We start from the raw sequence: 15452 nt of genomic DNA, 5'->3' as shown, positions 1-15452 counted from the left end.
AATAAAAAAATGTGGTCTAAAGAGAGCTGTTAAAGGTTCTTTGTGAAGGAGAACTGCAGCCTTTTTTAGACCGCCGACTCATTTAGGCTTCTCATTCAGAGATAGATGGGTTATGGGCATCTCATTCCAATCTTAAACGACGTCTACACTGTAATCTTTAATAGAGAGAATGCTGGTATATCAAATAAATTATTTTCACGATCAAACAATATTAATATGTCCCTTGCCCATGGTACTGTTTTAAGTGGCAGTTGAAAATAAAAACTTGTTTTTTTCTAAATATTTTGAAGGAGTAAGACGTTTAATAATGACTACAGCCAATGCTCCCAAATAGAGCCTATATTCCCATAAATTGTGTAACAATCGTCTTTAGCTGTGCTTAAGTCACAGTCATCCTCTGTTTTCTTTATTTTCTTGGACCAGAGTTCAGCAGATGTCACAGTGTGCATAGATCTAAACACCCAAACCTCCCCTCCCGGAGTTCCGTCCAGCTGAACAGAGACCGTGACATTTCATTGTCAGTGCGGTCATATTTACAGACATGATTCCCTTGCCACCCTGCAATTTCAACCAGAGAACTTGATGAGGCAGCAGGACCGGCACTGGGCTGCAGTGGGGGCCTCACGGTGTGGGAGGGAAATGTGGGTAACAGAGCTCAACTGGCTGTCTGGACCTCCCCACTCTGCTGGCCTGGCAGCATGGCTGTGCCCCTTTTTCTATATCCCCGCATGTTTGCAGCTGTTTAGTTGTAATTAGACGCAGCCACTCGGAGAAAGCAACCTCTCATTTGCAGGGTGGGTCAGAAGGACATGCAGCACCCTTGTTTGCCTTGGCTGCATTGGTCTTGGCTGGCCATGAAGACAAGTTTGAGACAAAAATAACACACTTGGATTTGTACAACATCATGGCTATGCTCTTGTGGTATATAGTAAGAATGACATTAATTGTGACCTATTGTTTTTTTAAGAATTATGCTAATTAGTAAATGTCTCTTGTTGGCAAAAACTCACATATTTAGCACAGCCTCAATCATTTAATGTATTTCATGGTAATGTACAGCCTGCACTCTGAGTGTGTTGCTGTGTGTTAATGTGAGGACAGCAGTTCAGTCAAGTGCAGAATGAAAATCCTCACTGTGACCCAATTATCAGTGTTACACCTAGCTCTGGTTGGCATCCAAATAGGGGGACAGGAGAGAAATCATTCTTGGCTCATTGCACCCAAGCTTTACATCGTGAATTGTGACATGATTAGGAAAAAAAAAGCAAAACTTTTTCAAATGTTCAATCTTTACATTGTAAGTGGTAAATGGGGGAGGAGAGGGCATTTTCTCAAATGGTTCCTTGATAAAGACAAAATGCAGTAAGGGACTTAGACTATTATTAATGCGTTCCTCAAAAGTGGTGTTTTCATCAGATTTTAAATATCTCACTGTAATTTGTGAGAAAGTTTATCAGCTGAATGCAGGCATTTCAAGCCTCATTGTTGGTTTTTCGCCGGCTCAGCAGAAAGTCTGCAGCGACAATAAGGTTGTGTGCCAAAGTAAAGCTTTGGTATAAAGTGATGCATATGTCTGTATCGTTCTCTCTGGGAGCTGTGAAGCATACAGTGGCATATCCCTGGGGCACACTAACCATGGGGGAATAGCCATTAGCATATGGTCTTCATTGTGTGAAGACAATTTGAGTCTTTGTGGCTTTGTGCCGTTAGCTTTCCATGCTTCAGCACTTAAATGAGTCCTTAAGTGGGCTAATTACATGGTATTGTTGTACAGGATGTTTTGGGGGGACAACAGGGGCTCCCTCATATTATCACTTCAAGTGTTTAGGAGGACTATTAACCTCTCAGAATTTAAAATAATGTGGCTTAAAGGCTCTGGATGTTTGTAGTTTATCAGTTTGTTGTGAAGGATTGACAGTCAACCGTGTAATCACTTTTTTTGTCTTAGGTGTTCTAGACACAACTAGAAAGATTGCTGTAAAAAATGCACGTTGTTATGCAGTTTTGTGTGGTGTTTTGGAGCTCATTTAATGGTGATGCTGAGAGTTAATACTTAAGTGCAGCAGAGGTCCTGTCATACATGCTGTAAGACCTTAAAGAGCCACTTACGCTGGGCATAAGTGACAGTCCTACGTCGCAGCATCAGTCATCAACCACAATGACCTTGCTGATTGCAAGTGAATGCTAAATTACAGCTGGAATACAGAGCAATGCACAGATCTCATAGTTTACTTCACTCACAGCAGTTATTACCTTCTGAGAGTCAGATACACAATTAACAGCCATACATGAAAGTGTGCTCAGTTTTCATCGTCTCAATGACATGCGGTACTATCAAACTTTGGTTGTTGGTTGGCTGTGTTTTTAAGAGCTTGTTTTGGCCTATGTCAGTCAAAAGTTCAGCAGGATTATCCATTTCTTGACCAAAGTATGTTGGGCTCCACTATAATAAGTGGCAATATGCCTCCTTTTAGACTACCAGTAGTGGGCTTTTTCCAAATTAACCTAATGCATTACGTACAGGTCCAAAGAATTGACATCCAGTTTAGCTGGAAGCAAATTGGTGCCTTGTCTTTTGTCAAATGGGAATGCAATTACAGCTCTGTTCATTTCCTGTTCTCTTTTTTGTCACACAACTCCTAACAGTTGGGTTTTGTTCTGGTAGTAAACATTTTGACAGTCCCTCTGGAAGGTCTTTTGTTCATTCTGGAATAAAGACCATGTAGTGCTTTGTCATACACCTGGGTTTCACTGCCAGATTCCTAAAGCGATTGTTTTTAGATGTAAAAGTCCATGAATAGATTTCATTTAGGATTTCATATGATTCCATTCATAATTGAAGAATTTTTCATGTTCCCATTCAAAGACAATTAAACCAAAAACCATTGGTTTGAAACTAAACAAATACAGAATTTTCATTGAAAACTTATTACATTGAAAACCATCAAGAGAAAGCTGTTTTAAGGCCCGTTCACACCGGGACGAGTTTAACGCCTCATGACTAAACAAAGGGCACCAATGAGAGCGTGCACACCGACGCGAAAAAACGCCACGCGTCAAAGCGTCAAAAAAAAAAAAACGCCTTGGGTTCGTTTTTTTTTTTTTTGACGCCTCGCGTCGAAATCTATTCGACCAATGAGAATGGCGCTTTTGCACACGTGTCTGGAGCTTCTGAAGTTACAGTAAAACACAACTTGGGGGCGCTCAAACACAAAACTGCCTTGCTGAGCACACATACCAGCGAAGAAGATAGACGCCAAGTAACGTCTACACTGCCGCGAAGAAATAATGACGGACATTCTAAAATATCCCCGAACCAAGTACCAGTTGGAGCTACTGGTGCTTGAAATATTCATGTTTTCTTTGTATTATTCTGACAAGCGCGTAAATACTTGCTCTCTTCTTCTGAGTGAAAAGCGACTTTAACAAGCGTAAAGTTGCGCAGCGCCACCTTGTGTACAGGAGTATTTCTGTTTACATTAAGCGCCATCTAATGTCAGGGAATGAAATTGCATGTTCACTCGGCTCATCGTCAGCGAAAATCGCCTGGGTGTGAACACAGAAACGTGGCGAAAAACGCTGGCAAATAACGCCTGGCGAATATTCGTCCCGGTGTGTACGGGCCTTTGGCCTAAAGACATGGCTACAAGGCAAAGGAAAATTGATCAATAGATAAAAAAAAAATAATAATGAATAAAAAAGAAAAAATTATATAGTGCATCGTGGAAAAAAAAAAAAGATTCCGATTGGATAATAACGTTTTTTAAACCCAGCCCTATGAGAACTTTACCTAGTTCAGATTTAGTTAAATAGTAGGAATTAAAGGATCATTATCTGAGCACTAGATGGACTTTTTGATGGGAGTTTTTTTGATAGGAATAAACTTTTGATCATTTTTTTGTGATTTTAGTGGGGATGCTGCACATTTTAAGAAATAATAAAACCAGGAAATTGGAAGAAGTGTTATTAGCTAAAAGGCTAAAAAATGTCTTGGGCCTAAAAGCGGCTTCTTAAAGATGTGAAGACACTCTTTAACATACGATAGTCCGATTTATGGACTAGCAGGACTAGTTGGGTTTTCCTTTATCTTTATTTCTTTTCTAGTCAGTGATTGATTTGGAAAATATTGCTCTCAGATGGAAAGCGGGTGTAACTGTGAAACACCTTTTGAACTGAGTCTGCAGGACTTTCCTACTGTGAACATGGATTTAGTTTGATTGTGCCTTTTGTGAAAAATAAAAGTTTTTATTTTTTTATTTTGACCTTTGACATTCAGAATCCTTTTAAAAATAAGTGAGAAGGGAGAGTACTAAGAACGAAGAGTCAAGGATGCACATTAGTCTTGTTAGTTAGTGTGGACTTGTGTAAAACCTAGTGAGCGGTGTCTAGTGATGTCCTGTGGATGCCATTAAGCTGCCACATGGGGGGTAATTGTCCAAGTCATTAAAAGTTTGACTATTTTGCTGCTGGTGGAAGGTTGCTCACTGTTGCTGTGCTTATTTTTTTGATTTTGCCTCACCGAGTCAGATGCCCGCAGGCACATGCAGAGCAGCTCCCTCTCACTCAATCTCCAGGGAGGAACAAGTCACATACGTCCCTCTTCTCAGCTTTTAGTCATTACACAAGGTATAAGTGGTTATTTCTGTAAAAAAACAACAACAAACAAACAAAAAAAAAAAGATATACGTTGTATGAAAGGTGACACCCACATCATTAATAGTCAATTACAGGCAATTATGCACCTTTACGGTAAATATATTTTATTCTATTAGTGAAGCTCAAGTCTCACTTATTTAAAGCCTATTTCTTATATCTTATTTGTCATTTCTCATTATCTTTCCCGATTATATAGGGAGTGGGAGATGTGAAAGAAGTGGGGGGTTGTGTACAGGGATGGGGGCTCTATTTTTATTGTTATTTATTTATTTTTGTGCTTGTTTATTTTAATTTTTATGCTTTTTTTATATTATTTTTTTTGCTTTGTTTTAATGTAAAGCACTTTGTGTTATACTTTTATGAGAAAAGTGCTTTATAAATAAAGTTTGATTGATTGATTGATAAAGTGAATGTACACAGCTCATTATTACTTGCATATTTTTCATTCAGCTGTTTCGATTGTGAGTCCATATTGTGTTTATGTGTGATATTGGATCATTTAGAATGTGGGTGCTTGCCTTTATTGGAAAAGAAAATGTTTGGATTTTTCAGGCCTTCTTTTCTGATCTGCTGCACTATTTCATCTAAGTCTGTTTTCTGTTTCCTCTGGAATATTTCCCAGATCCTGCTGCAGTATCGTAGTCTGGCATGCCACTCTCATTAGTAAACAGAATGGAGACAATAAGCAGTCCCAGCCATTGTAGGTTTCAAGGTCAATACCACCTGCTGGTCAGGGCCCCTGGGCCCCTTATTCACCCACATCAAGATCCCGAGGCTGTCCTCTCTCCAAGACAAAGCTGATCCGTGCAGACAGTCGTGGTGGCCCTAGCTTGTCTCTTACGCCAGTGTACCCTGGCTCTGCTGGAGCCAGGGCAGCAGCTACAGGGCCTGGGTCACTCTGCCAGCTGGTGCCAGATCTCACTGTCTCTCAAACCCACTCTCGTGTCTGCCACAGGGCCCATCAGAGGTGACACAGGGTTCTAATAAGGCTGCGAGGGCATCGCCCCCTCTGTAGGTGTAAGTGACTGAGGCATCTCCTTCCATGTCCCAGTCGCAGCTGCACTCTCCATCCCAGATGTCTTGTTTAACATCACGGCACTCTCGCTGGAGGATAGACATTGATAGACCTCTTTGATTGACGTGTCAACTTTGTGTCGCCATGTTTGTCTGGGTTTGTTGTAGCTTATGTTGTCATACGTGCACTCCATCTTTTTCTGCTGAAAGGAGGGTCTGTCCAACAGGTCGGACACAGGCTTGTGTGTCTGTGCAAAAGATGTAAGAAGGTTTATTTCAAGATGCATGGTGCAATTTTACAAAACCACAGAAGCTGGAATTTGATCCACCCAGTTTTCATGGAACAAAAACACTTTCAATTTTGCGTTGATATACCAGCACACATACTCTATGGTTATTTTATGTCCACGCGTTGCTGATTAGCCTGACATGTGTAGTCTAACTTATTTTTTAATACAAAGCTTAAGACTTCAACAATTTTTCCCCCGTGAAGTGACCTTTTTTATGTCAGTCCGTGACAAAACTGTCCTACATTAAACCGGTCCATGGCCTGAAAAAGGTTGGGGACCACTGGTCTAGAATGCATAGACGCAACCATTCATGAATTCAAAGGCAAAAGATCGATTGTGATTGGCTGAGAAGAAATGTAGCTATTGGTTCAAAGTGAGGGCTTAACTGGTAATGTTGCATAGTGACATAAAAACCCAGCGTACCTGTGGAAGTGAGGCAGATCTCCCTTTTTATACTACATTCTCACCGGGCATGTGTTGCCCGCTCAAGAATACGGCATATGTGGTTTCATGACCGCGCATTAAGCTCGTTGTGTTCACACCAGACAAGCAGGGAGCAGTAGGGAGGGGCTTCTTCTTCTTTTCCTTTTTCTACACTTTACTAGCGCTTGTCCGCCACCTACAGTTGGAGAAGGCTTGTGTGAAATGTGCAAATGGTGGAAATCTTGTGAATCTTGCTCCAGGCTTTTTCTTTCACAGCTCAATTCGGATATAGGAAAGGCTTGGTGTCAAAGAACTCCTGCTGGGTGGAAAAACCGCAGTTGATCACTTTTCAACCAGTTGTCACTTCCGTGTTTAGAAAGGACAACATGCATACATCACTACCACATCCGAGTCCCTGATTGGTCAAAGTTCAACTGTTTGACTTTCAAGAAGTCAAAAGTTCAGCTCGTTGAACTTTCAGCGTGCGTTTAATGAATGTGGGGTTTGTACGGACTTAGAAACTTGAACAGGGATGTATGAATGCAAGGGTTTTGAATGCGGAAGCCCGAAACACGGGTTCACTGGTGTTTACATAGACTTATTATTCAAAGTTGCAGCTTGAACGTGAGTTGCCGCGGCCGATGTGAGTCTAACTGGAAAACTGGGCCAAAGCTTTAATACCATTGGTTTTAAATTTACAAACACACAGAATTCATGCTGAATATTGTCACCGTGTACACATTCTAATGTTTTGACTTCAAATCACATGTAGTCATGAAGACAGACTTTACCTGTGGGATAGCTCAAGTTTTTAAAACCACACGTGTCTTTGTGGGTCTTTTTGGCTCTGTGAACTTTAAAAAAAAAAAAAAAAACGACACCCCCTACTTGACCTCAAGGATGTCTGTGGTTTTCTACTGTTGCCTCAGTCATCGTGGGTGAAATTTGCCCACGATGACTGAGGCAAAAGTATTTTATTTCATACATGATCTAAATCTGCTGAAATTCTTAAACCGAGGCACTAAATGGAGACAGATTAAGTCAAATTAGTATGCAAGTAAATAGAGTAAGTAAATGAATGGAAAAAAAAAAGCTTTTTAAAAAAAATTCGTTTTCACTTTTATTGTTGTCGTGAACAGAAGCTCTTTTTGCAGAGGTAGTTTGTCTAGATGAGGCAAGGAACAAGTCTCAGCGCTGCTGCTGAGGTTGGATTGAGGTGATGCCTGGGTCAGCAGATCTGTACTCAGCACTCTGCCACGCATCCAGGTGGATCAAAGTCCTCACTCAGCATCTCACCCCGGGCTTCCTGCTGAAAGGTGACATCTCCACGGCTTAACGTCAACATTCATCTGCTAAAGAGCATACAATTTGTTAATCGTTTCCTCCATAGTCTCTGCTTTCCAGCTGGTTAGGCAAACAAACAAATATGCGAGGTGAAAGAGGGAGTGGGGCCGCTTTTGTTTTCTGTCAGAAGAGTAGTGCTGTGAGTATACTACAGGTGAAGACGGACCATGAGTAGATCAAAAAAACTAATCTGGCATGCCACCATCAGAGAAAAAATAAATTAAAAAAACAGTTTTTTTTTCCTTTTTATGTTGTGTTTAAAAATCTAATTTTACAATTTAGTCAGTCACATATTTACAGTAAGAGCAGCAGTAATACTCCTTTGTATTTACCTACTGAAAGGAAGTTTTGAAATCCATTTATCGCTTCTAGATCGACCCCATTTGCTTTTGCAGTCACATGTACTACGAAAGGCATATGATTGTTCTTCCTTATAACTGTTGAAATGAGGGTATAGCCTCAAGCTGTGACCAATTAAAGTTGAACAAAGCCAGCTCATCTGCTCAACCTCTCTGTTAGTAGGTCAGTGAATCTGATGGAGAATACAGACCCACACTGATCCTTGTATTCCTCTGCAGAACAGCTCCCATAGACGCACTACTTTCCCCAGAAGTCATTTAAAAAAACCAAAGAAGAAAATAACTGTTTCCTCACCCTCGCTTTTCGTGAACTGTTTTGGGTTTGACAAATGAGTGTAGCTTACTGTAAGGAGGTGGTGTAACATAAGGACATATGTGAATGGGTTGGAGGCAACCACAGAGATCGAGCTGCAGAGATACAAGACAGGGAGTCACTTTGCAGAGAGGCTTGCTTTACCATTGGAGTGATGTATGACCTGTAGTCCCATCTGAGGGCTCATGTTACCCGGCTTATGCTGCACTACACTGATAGCTTTCCGCACATGGAGTCAGGGGCTACAATAATGTATGAACCCCTAATGTTGCCAAAGCTCTGAGTCAGCTCACTGAATCTCACCTCTCTTACCCTGACCTCTGGTCCGATAACTCGACGCTTCAGTCGTTCAGACGTGCACTCTGCTATTGGAAACTTAAAAAAAAAAGAGATGAGTGTGGTTTTGTTACCTTGCTGAAAGCTGTCATGTTGTTATTACAAATTTGGTCATCCAAAAGTCCAGTTTTGGATCCCTACATTGTTTTTTTTTAAATGCGGCTTGGATTCATACAAGACAAATTAAATTGGCATTGTTGCACACTAATCTTTTTTTTTAGTACGTGGTATTTCTATGACTCTACAGGGTTTGCTCCCTATACCATGGTTCACCTTACGCTGCCTCTGGGATTTTTTTACCTGCAATACTTGCTTGCTTTTTTTTCTTCCATTTTTTAGCACACCGTCTTCTACGTCCTGATTGGCTGTTGACTTTGCCAATCAATCTCCTCCAAGTTGTGTCTCCCGTACGGAATGCAGTTTGCCACATTTACAAGAATCTTACATCGCGAGCCAATCCCTGTTTTCATTCCATAATACTGGACTTATTTTTCTGCGACGGTTTGATCTTTGAGAGTTTTAAGAAGAGAAAAAAGTCAAAATGTTGTATAAATGTGAATAAAGTGTACAATGAGGTCTAGATAAATAACCCCACTTTGCAGATTTTACCTATGGTGGGTTATTTTTAGAACTTAACCCTTTGCGATATACAAAGGAACACTTTAGAGTATTTTTGATTGAAATGCTGAAACACTTTTTTTTGCTTTTGACAATACATAATTTCTGTGGAAAAATAAACATCGCATGCCACAATAAATTATCAAAAAAGTCAACGTAAACATTTAATAGTGGCTTTAATTCTGCATTAATTTAAAGTCACTCTAATGACCGAAGTGTTTTCCTCTGGTGAATGGTCTCGTTTTCTGTCTTCCTCAGGTTACCTTCACAAAGAGGAAGTTTGGTTTGATGAAAAAGGCCTATGAACTGAGCGTACTTTGCGACTGCGAGATAGCCCTCATCATTTTCAACAGCTCTAACAAACTGTTCCAGTACGCCAGCACAGACATGGACAAAGTGTTGCTGAAATACACAGAGTACAACGAGCCTCATGAGAGCAGAACCAACTCTGACATTGTAGAGGTGAGTGAGCCTTGCTTTTTTTTTAATGATTTATTACACAAAATCTAGAGTTTCTTCAAACCATTAGGATTTAGCCCCCTCCATTTATTTTAGTGCTGGAGTCAGGCCATTGAGTACACTCGTTTTGCAACAATGGCGAGCTTGCCTTGAAATTCTGAAAAAGTGAATGCAAAGTTGGGAAAAATTAACAGTTTCCCTCTTGTCAACACGCTGATAGGGCACAGGAGGTCTGCACTCTGTGATAAGTCCAACTTCTCCCCTCTTCATCAACTGCCATGGAAAACCTCTCTGTGGACAAACACACACACACAGTTGCTGCAAAACCCCCCCAGTACTGACCTTATTTCCCATAGATAGAGTACCTGCAGCTCAACCAAGTCTGGCTACCGGTACTCTGCAGCACACACAGTTAGCTTGGCTACTCCTGCAGTATTTTTCTCTGAGAATACAGTCTACATTCCATACAGCGCTATAAAAAGCTCAACAAGCACATGGGTTTTTCTGGCAGCTCCGGCTTACCCAGGGACTCGCAGAAGAGGGAGCCACTTGTTATGCCAGTGTTCAAATTTGTCTGCCAAAAGTGTAAAAGCCAAAGTAAATGAGAATGATTACGGATGCATCCCGTTCCAAACATCTTGCATGGCACATGTGTGGTTTCTTTTCTTTCTGGAAATAAACACACACTCTAAGAGGCTGGTGTCTTTATCTAGACCTAATTTATACATGTATGTCAATGTCTTTGATAAAATTGTGACAGTCGGAAAGAAATTCGGATTTAATCCTTTATGATTATATTAAATGCACTCAGATTATAGAGTAGGATACTTTCTTTTATACCACCCAAGCTGCTTCATTCTTCTCTCTTTTTTTTTTTATTGGCACCTGCCCACTACACTTCCATAATTTTTATTACCGCACCACAATTACAAGATGTTAAGAGCTTCAAATGGGTAAGACTGAGGAAATTCGACAGTCCTCGCTTTGAAAAATACTTTCACTTGGTGAAATTGCATGCAGCATAAAGGAGTCAGCTGTGGCCCATTATCTTTTATTTATGCTGTTTCAGCTTGTGAATAACCTGCTTGGCGGAGGTGCAGAAGAGTGTTCTGGCATCCTCATGCAGTCACTCCTCCATCAGGGGCCCTCAAAGCAGAGCAAGGGTTCACCTGCATAAAAGATACATGGATACATTCCTTACATAACGGTGACCACAAACTTTGTTTTTTGCTGCACCTCTGAAAAGATGTCTTATTTCAAACAAGACCAGCTGCACTGTCAGAGTGAGGGAGTCTTCCTCTGCCTGGATGACGACTTGAACTTGAGGCTCCTCTGTCACATATATGGCAAAGGATAGTCATTCCTGGTTTAAAAGAAGTCTTTCTGCTGGTGATGCAGTGGGAAAAAAAAGGTTTCAGTACTTCATCCAAAGAAAATATACTTTTCAGCTGTTAGTAGAGATGTCCCGATCCGATCACATGATTGGAAATTGACCCAGATTACTGGTACCTAGTTTCAGACTCCATTGGAATCAGGTGTTACATCCCGATCAGGAATCGGATATTTATTTTGTTATTACTTTGATCAGTGCTGTTTTTTTCCAAGTTTATATTTAGAGATTAAAAACTCGACTAGAAGTCTGCATATCATGAACGAATCATTACAATTTATTTGCCGTAAAACGCAAGAGAACACGGCCCTCGTTTAAGCTGGAGGTGCATAAAAACAGTTCCGAAAAGTTAACAAGATAATTCGGACTTGCGTAAATCCATAGCTCTTTTAATAAAAGTTCAAAACCAACAGCAAGTGTCTCTATTGGTTTGTCTTGAAATGCTGCCAACAGAGAGATGGCTGCTGTGGCACCGTCTACAAAGTGCAAGTTCTGGTAAAAAGGGATTAAAAAAATCCATTATTATTATTATTCTTTAAAAATTTTATTTCAAAAAACAAATTACAAAATGAAAATAAACACAAGAGTTAAAAATAGACAGATTAATCAAAACAATGTGCTTGAAAAGGAGTGGGGAGAAGAAAAATCTTCCCACCCCTTTTTTACAACACCTTAAGTTGTGCATATTATGGTTTCTGAGACATATATTATGGCTCTAAAACAAGCCAAACTAATAAATGATTACAGTGATATGAGCTAGTCATGAATACTCATCATCATAATTATGCTGGAACAATGGTTTTAAAAGAAAGTCATCAATAATTTTTAGGAATTTTAAATGGAGATATGAATTATACCCGAACAAAAAGTTGTGAATAACTACAGTCACCAGACTTTCTCACATGACTATCATCTGTTTTAACTATTTTTTTGTTGCTGATAGTTTCACTATTTAAGCTACTAAAGTTAGTAAAATAAAAACAACCTGGATATAATAGTTCTTATTTTTTAAATGTGTTACTAAAGTATCAGATTGGAACTACTACACACAATCCGTTGTCTTGGATTCAGATCGGGGTTAAAAAAATAAAAAACCCCGATCTGGACATGCCTAGCTGTTAGGTAAATGGAAGGGATCCATTATTAAATATGTGTTGATATCCAATTCACAGATAATATTTTACTTGTAAAGGATGTGCTGCATCAATGAAATACCAGAAATATCACACATCTGTACACTAATGACCGGAAGGTTGTGGCCTCTGGACTTCTGAGGATAAATACGCTTTGAAGTCCAAATTAGACGACTTTAAAGCGTAGGAGCAAAAGGGTTTGCCATGGCCCTAATTTCACAAAAAAATATATTAAAAAATAAAATAAATAAAAATCAAAGGCTAGACCTCTAATAAACAGTAAAAGCATATGACCACAAGATATCAGTGGAACTACAAAGGCAGGACTCTGACAAAAATATTTCCGTTAGTAAGCTTTTACTGTACCAAGATCTAAATATGTAAAGGAAGCTTATTTCTTTTAGGTTTGCCTCCTATCCTTTTATTAGTTGAAACACGCTATTATAAAAGCAATATTTGATCTGTACTTAGGTCCTTGTTGGAAATAAAAATGAATATCACCTAAAAAACATTTTATCAATTTACTTTTGTCTGTGAACCACGTAGTACCATGTCAGGTCAGTGGCCTCCAGCTTATTTCCCCTTCAATGCTATGGGCTGCAGTAGCAGAACAACATGTACAAACCGCTCAAATAACAATGTTGTCCCAAATCACTTGACCAGCATCCTTGCAAATATGACAAACACTCCTCTGTCTGCTAGGTATGTGGTCAAGGTTCAGAAAAGGATAAACACTCAACGCAGTGCGCTTTAGTGATCCCTGTGATAATCTGTAGAAGCTATGATTGCCTTCTCTAGGTAGAAGTTTATAGTCTTGGTTACCTATTTTGACAATTAGTTCTTAAATCTATTTGCTCTTCCAAAGCTCTACAGATCTGTGCATACTTTAACAAGGAGCAGATGTATCATGGGAAGAACCCACTTCTCCCTCATTTCTTTCGTGAAATGAGCCTCACATGAGGTCACTTATGCTGGACACTTATCTAAATTTTTAAATTGTGTTAAACCAATCTCATTCGTAAAAAAAAAAAAAAAGTAAAAAAATCTATCCCACTTTTCATTGGTAACCCCTTTCCATGTGAGGAACTGAATCAAAGGTCACATTCCTGCTCAGTTCTACCATGTGTAGATAAAGGCTGAGCAGTGCTGTGTGGGAGAACAATCTCCATGTTTTCCACAGATGGATGCATGCTTTGGCCACAGTTTGATAACCCAGTGGAGGGGCTGTGGACTTTGTCTCAAACTTGGCTTGCAGTCCTGAGCAGAGCAGTGGGCTGATCGCTCTACCATTGGCCGGTTGGCGTGTTAGCTTATACCTGTCATTAGTTTACTATAACCAGGAAGCAGAAAAAGAATCCAGTCAATATTCATAAAATGTTTTTCTTTCAATTCACAGTATATGTCTCTTATGATGCAGATTTGTTAGATGTGTCTGTGAACTGAGCAGTTGTCATGACCTAAAGCTGTCCGGGGATGATTCTATTGTAATACTTATTTGATTCGGTTTATACCACAAATGAAAATGCTGCTGTTAGTCATTAGATTAATCTAATAATATTTAGTCTCACTCTCCTCTCTGCTTGCACTTAATAAGATTTTGCTCAGTGCTTGACCACTGTTTGCATGCTGCACACAGAGAGATCCCTGTGACAGACACACAAATGAGACCGTAGTCTTCCAAAACACCATTTGGCATCTCTGTGTCTTCCCTTTGAGCAATTATGCGCAATTAAGGTACGCTTAAAGGGTTTGGATTAATAACGTTTACAGGCACATGAAATTAACATTAGGGAAAAACTTTATCCTAATCTTATTTAACCAAAGTTGTGAATTGCTGTAACTCATTCATGTTGAAATTGTTCCCAAAAAAAATAAAGTTTGGCCTTTGTTGTTCTGATAGGACAGAAAGAGACAGTTAGTTTTTTTATTCTTTAAATGGAGCTCCCCCTGTGTATAAGATACAAATTGACAAAAAATGTCCATAAATTGTATTCATAATTTTTTTAATAGGTTGCTTTCATGCCATCAACAAATTATTTTTAGAGCAAGGACTGCATTTATAAGATATGTATATGGCCACTATGCTTTGAATCCATTTAAAATAGACAAATAAACATCACAATATGTTATGTAATGAATTAAATAAAAAATACTTGTGGCTGAATGGTCACCGTGAGTTTCAGACAGGTGGCATTTGTGTTCGTCAATCAAAAGCTGAGCAGTGATTAAGGCTCATTTCGATCTTAATGAATGCAAATTGGCACATCTGCTGTGGTGGTCTCCCTGTCCAGACTCTTCAATTAGCGTGATTGATCAATTATCCTCATGCTGGTGCTTATTAAAAGTGGAGGTTTGAAATAACACAGGGAGTGGGTACGTTAGACAAAGAAAAGAGCATTGTCTGGAGGAAAAAAAAAAGAGTGAAAAAACTACTCTTACTAGCTGCGTTTAAAAGTAATCTGAATGAACGCCTGATCGGAAGAAAAATGCATCATGTAAACACGCCGTTCGGAATAGTCTGCCCCGATCAGACTCGTTTAAATTTCTTTCCGAGCGACACCGAGCGAGTCTTCTGAGTCTGGGGTACCTAGGGAAGCATAACATAAAAAGTAAGGTTGTGGCTACTGAATTTAAATTAACACACACACCAAACAAATGTCTCCATAAAAATATAACAAATTTATTTACAAATAAATAAACAACAATCAGTAATAATTACAACTAAAAGTGAAGCAAAAAAGCTTCAGCGTGAACCAAGGCCAAAATAACAAAGAAAACTGAAACATGTAATCTTACCTGTAAATGAAAGAAAAGGGAAATCAATGACAAAACACTAACCTCCCTAAACTAACAAAAACAGGAGAAAACAAGTACTAAAGAAAATGGCAGTTCACCCCTACAGCTTCACTTAACATAACTACAAACCAAAAGACTATACAGAGTGGGCACACCATACACACCATACAGTACAGACCAAAAGTTTGGACACACTTTCCCATTCATTTGAATGAGAAGGTGTGTCCAAACTTTTGGTCTGTAATGTAGGTGGGTTAGGCCGATTGTTGATCTGACCGTGGTGCATGTAAACAGTTTATTCCGATCATGTGTCTCCTGATA

The 15452-nt window shown here is 39.5% G+C and overlaps 1 protein-coding gene across 21 annotated transcripts in view; it reads left to right on the top strand.

The window, feature by feature from the left end:
• mef2a (myocyte enhancer factor 2A) overlaps positions 1-15452 on the top strand; it is a 63949-nt gene that overhangs the window by 21072 nt on the left and 27425 nt on the right. For all 21 annotated transcript variants that reach the window (XM_023955838.1, XM_023955835.1, XM_023955843.1 and 18 more), the window contains exon 3: positions 9612-9815. In XM_023955838.1, the coding sequence (XP_023811606.1) occupies positions 9612-9815 (204 nt within the window). The remainder of the gene's footprint in view (positions 1-9611; positions 9816-15452) is intronic.

This window comes from Oryzias latipes, chromosome 6, assembly GCF_002234675.1.
Source record: "Oryzias latipes chromosome 6, ASM223467v1".
Classification (NCBI taxonomy): Eukaryota; Metazoa; Chordata; class Actinopteri; order Beloniformes; family Adrianichthyidae; genus Oryzias; species Oryzias latipes.
This window is presented reverse-complemented; position numbering and strand designations above follow the sequence as displayed.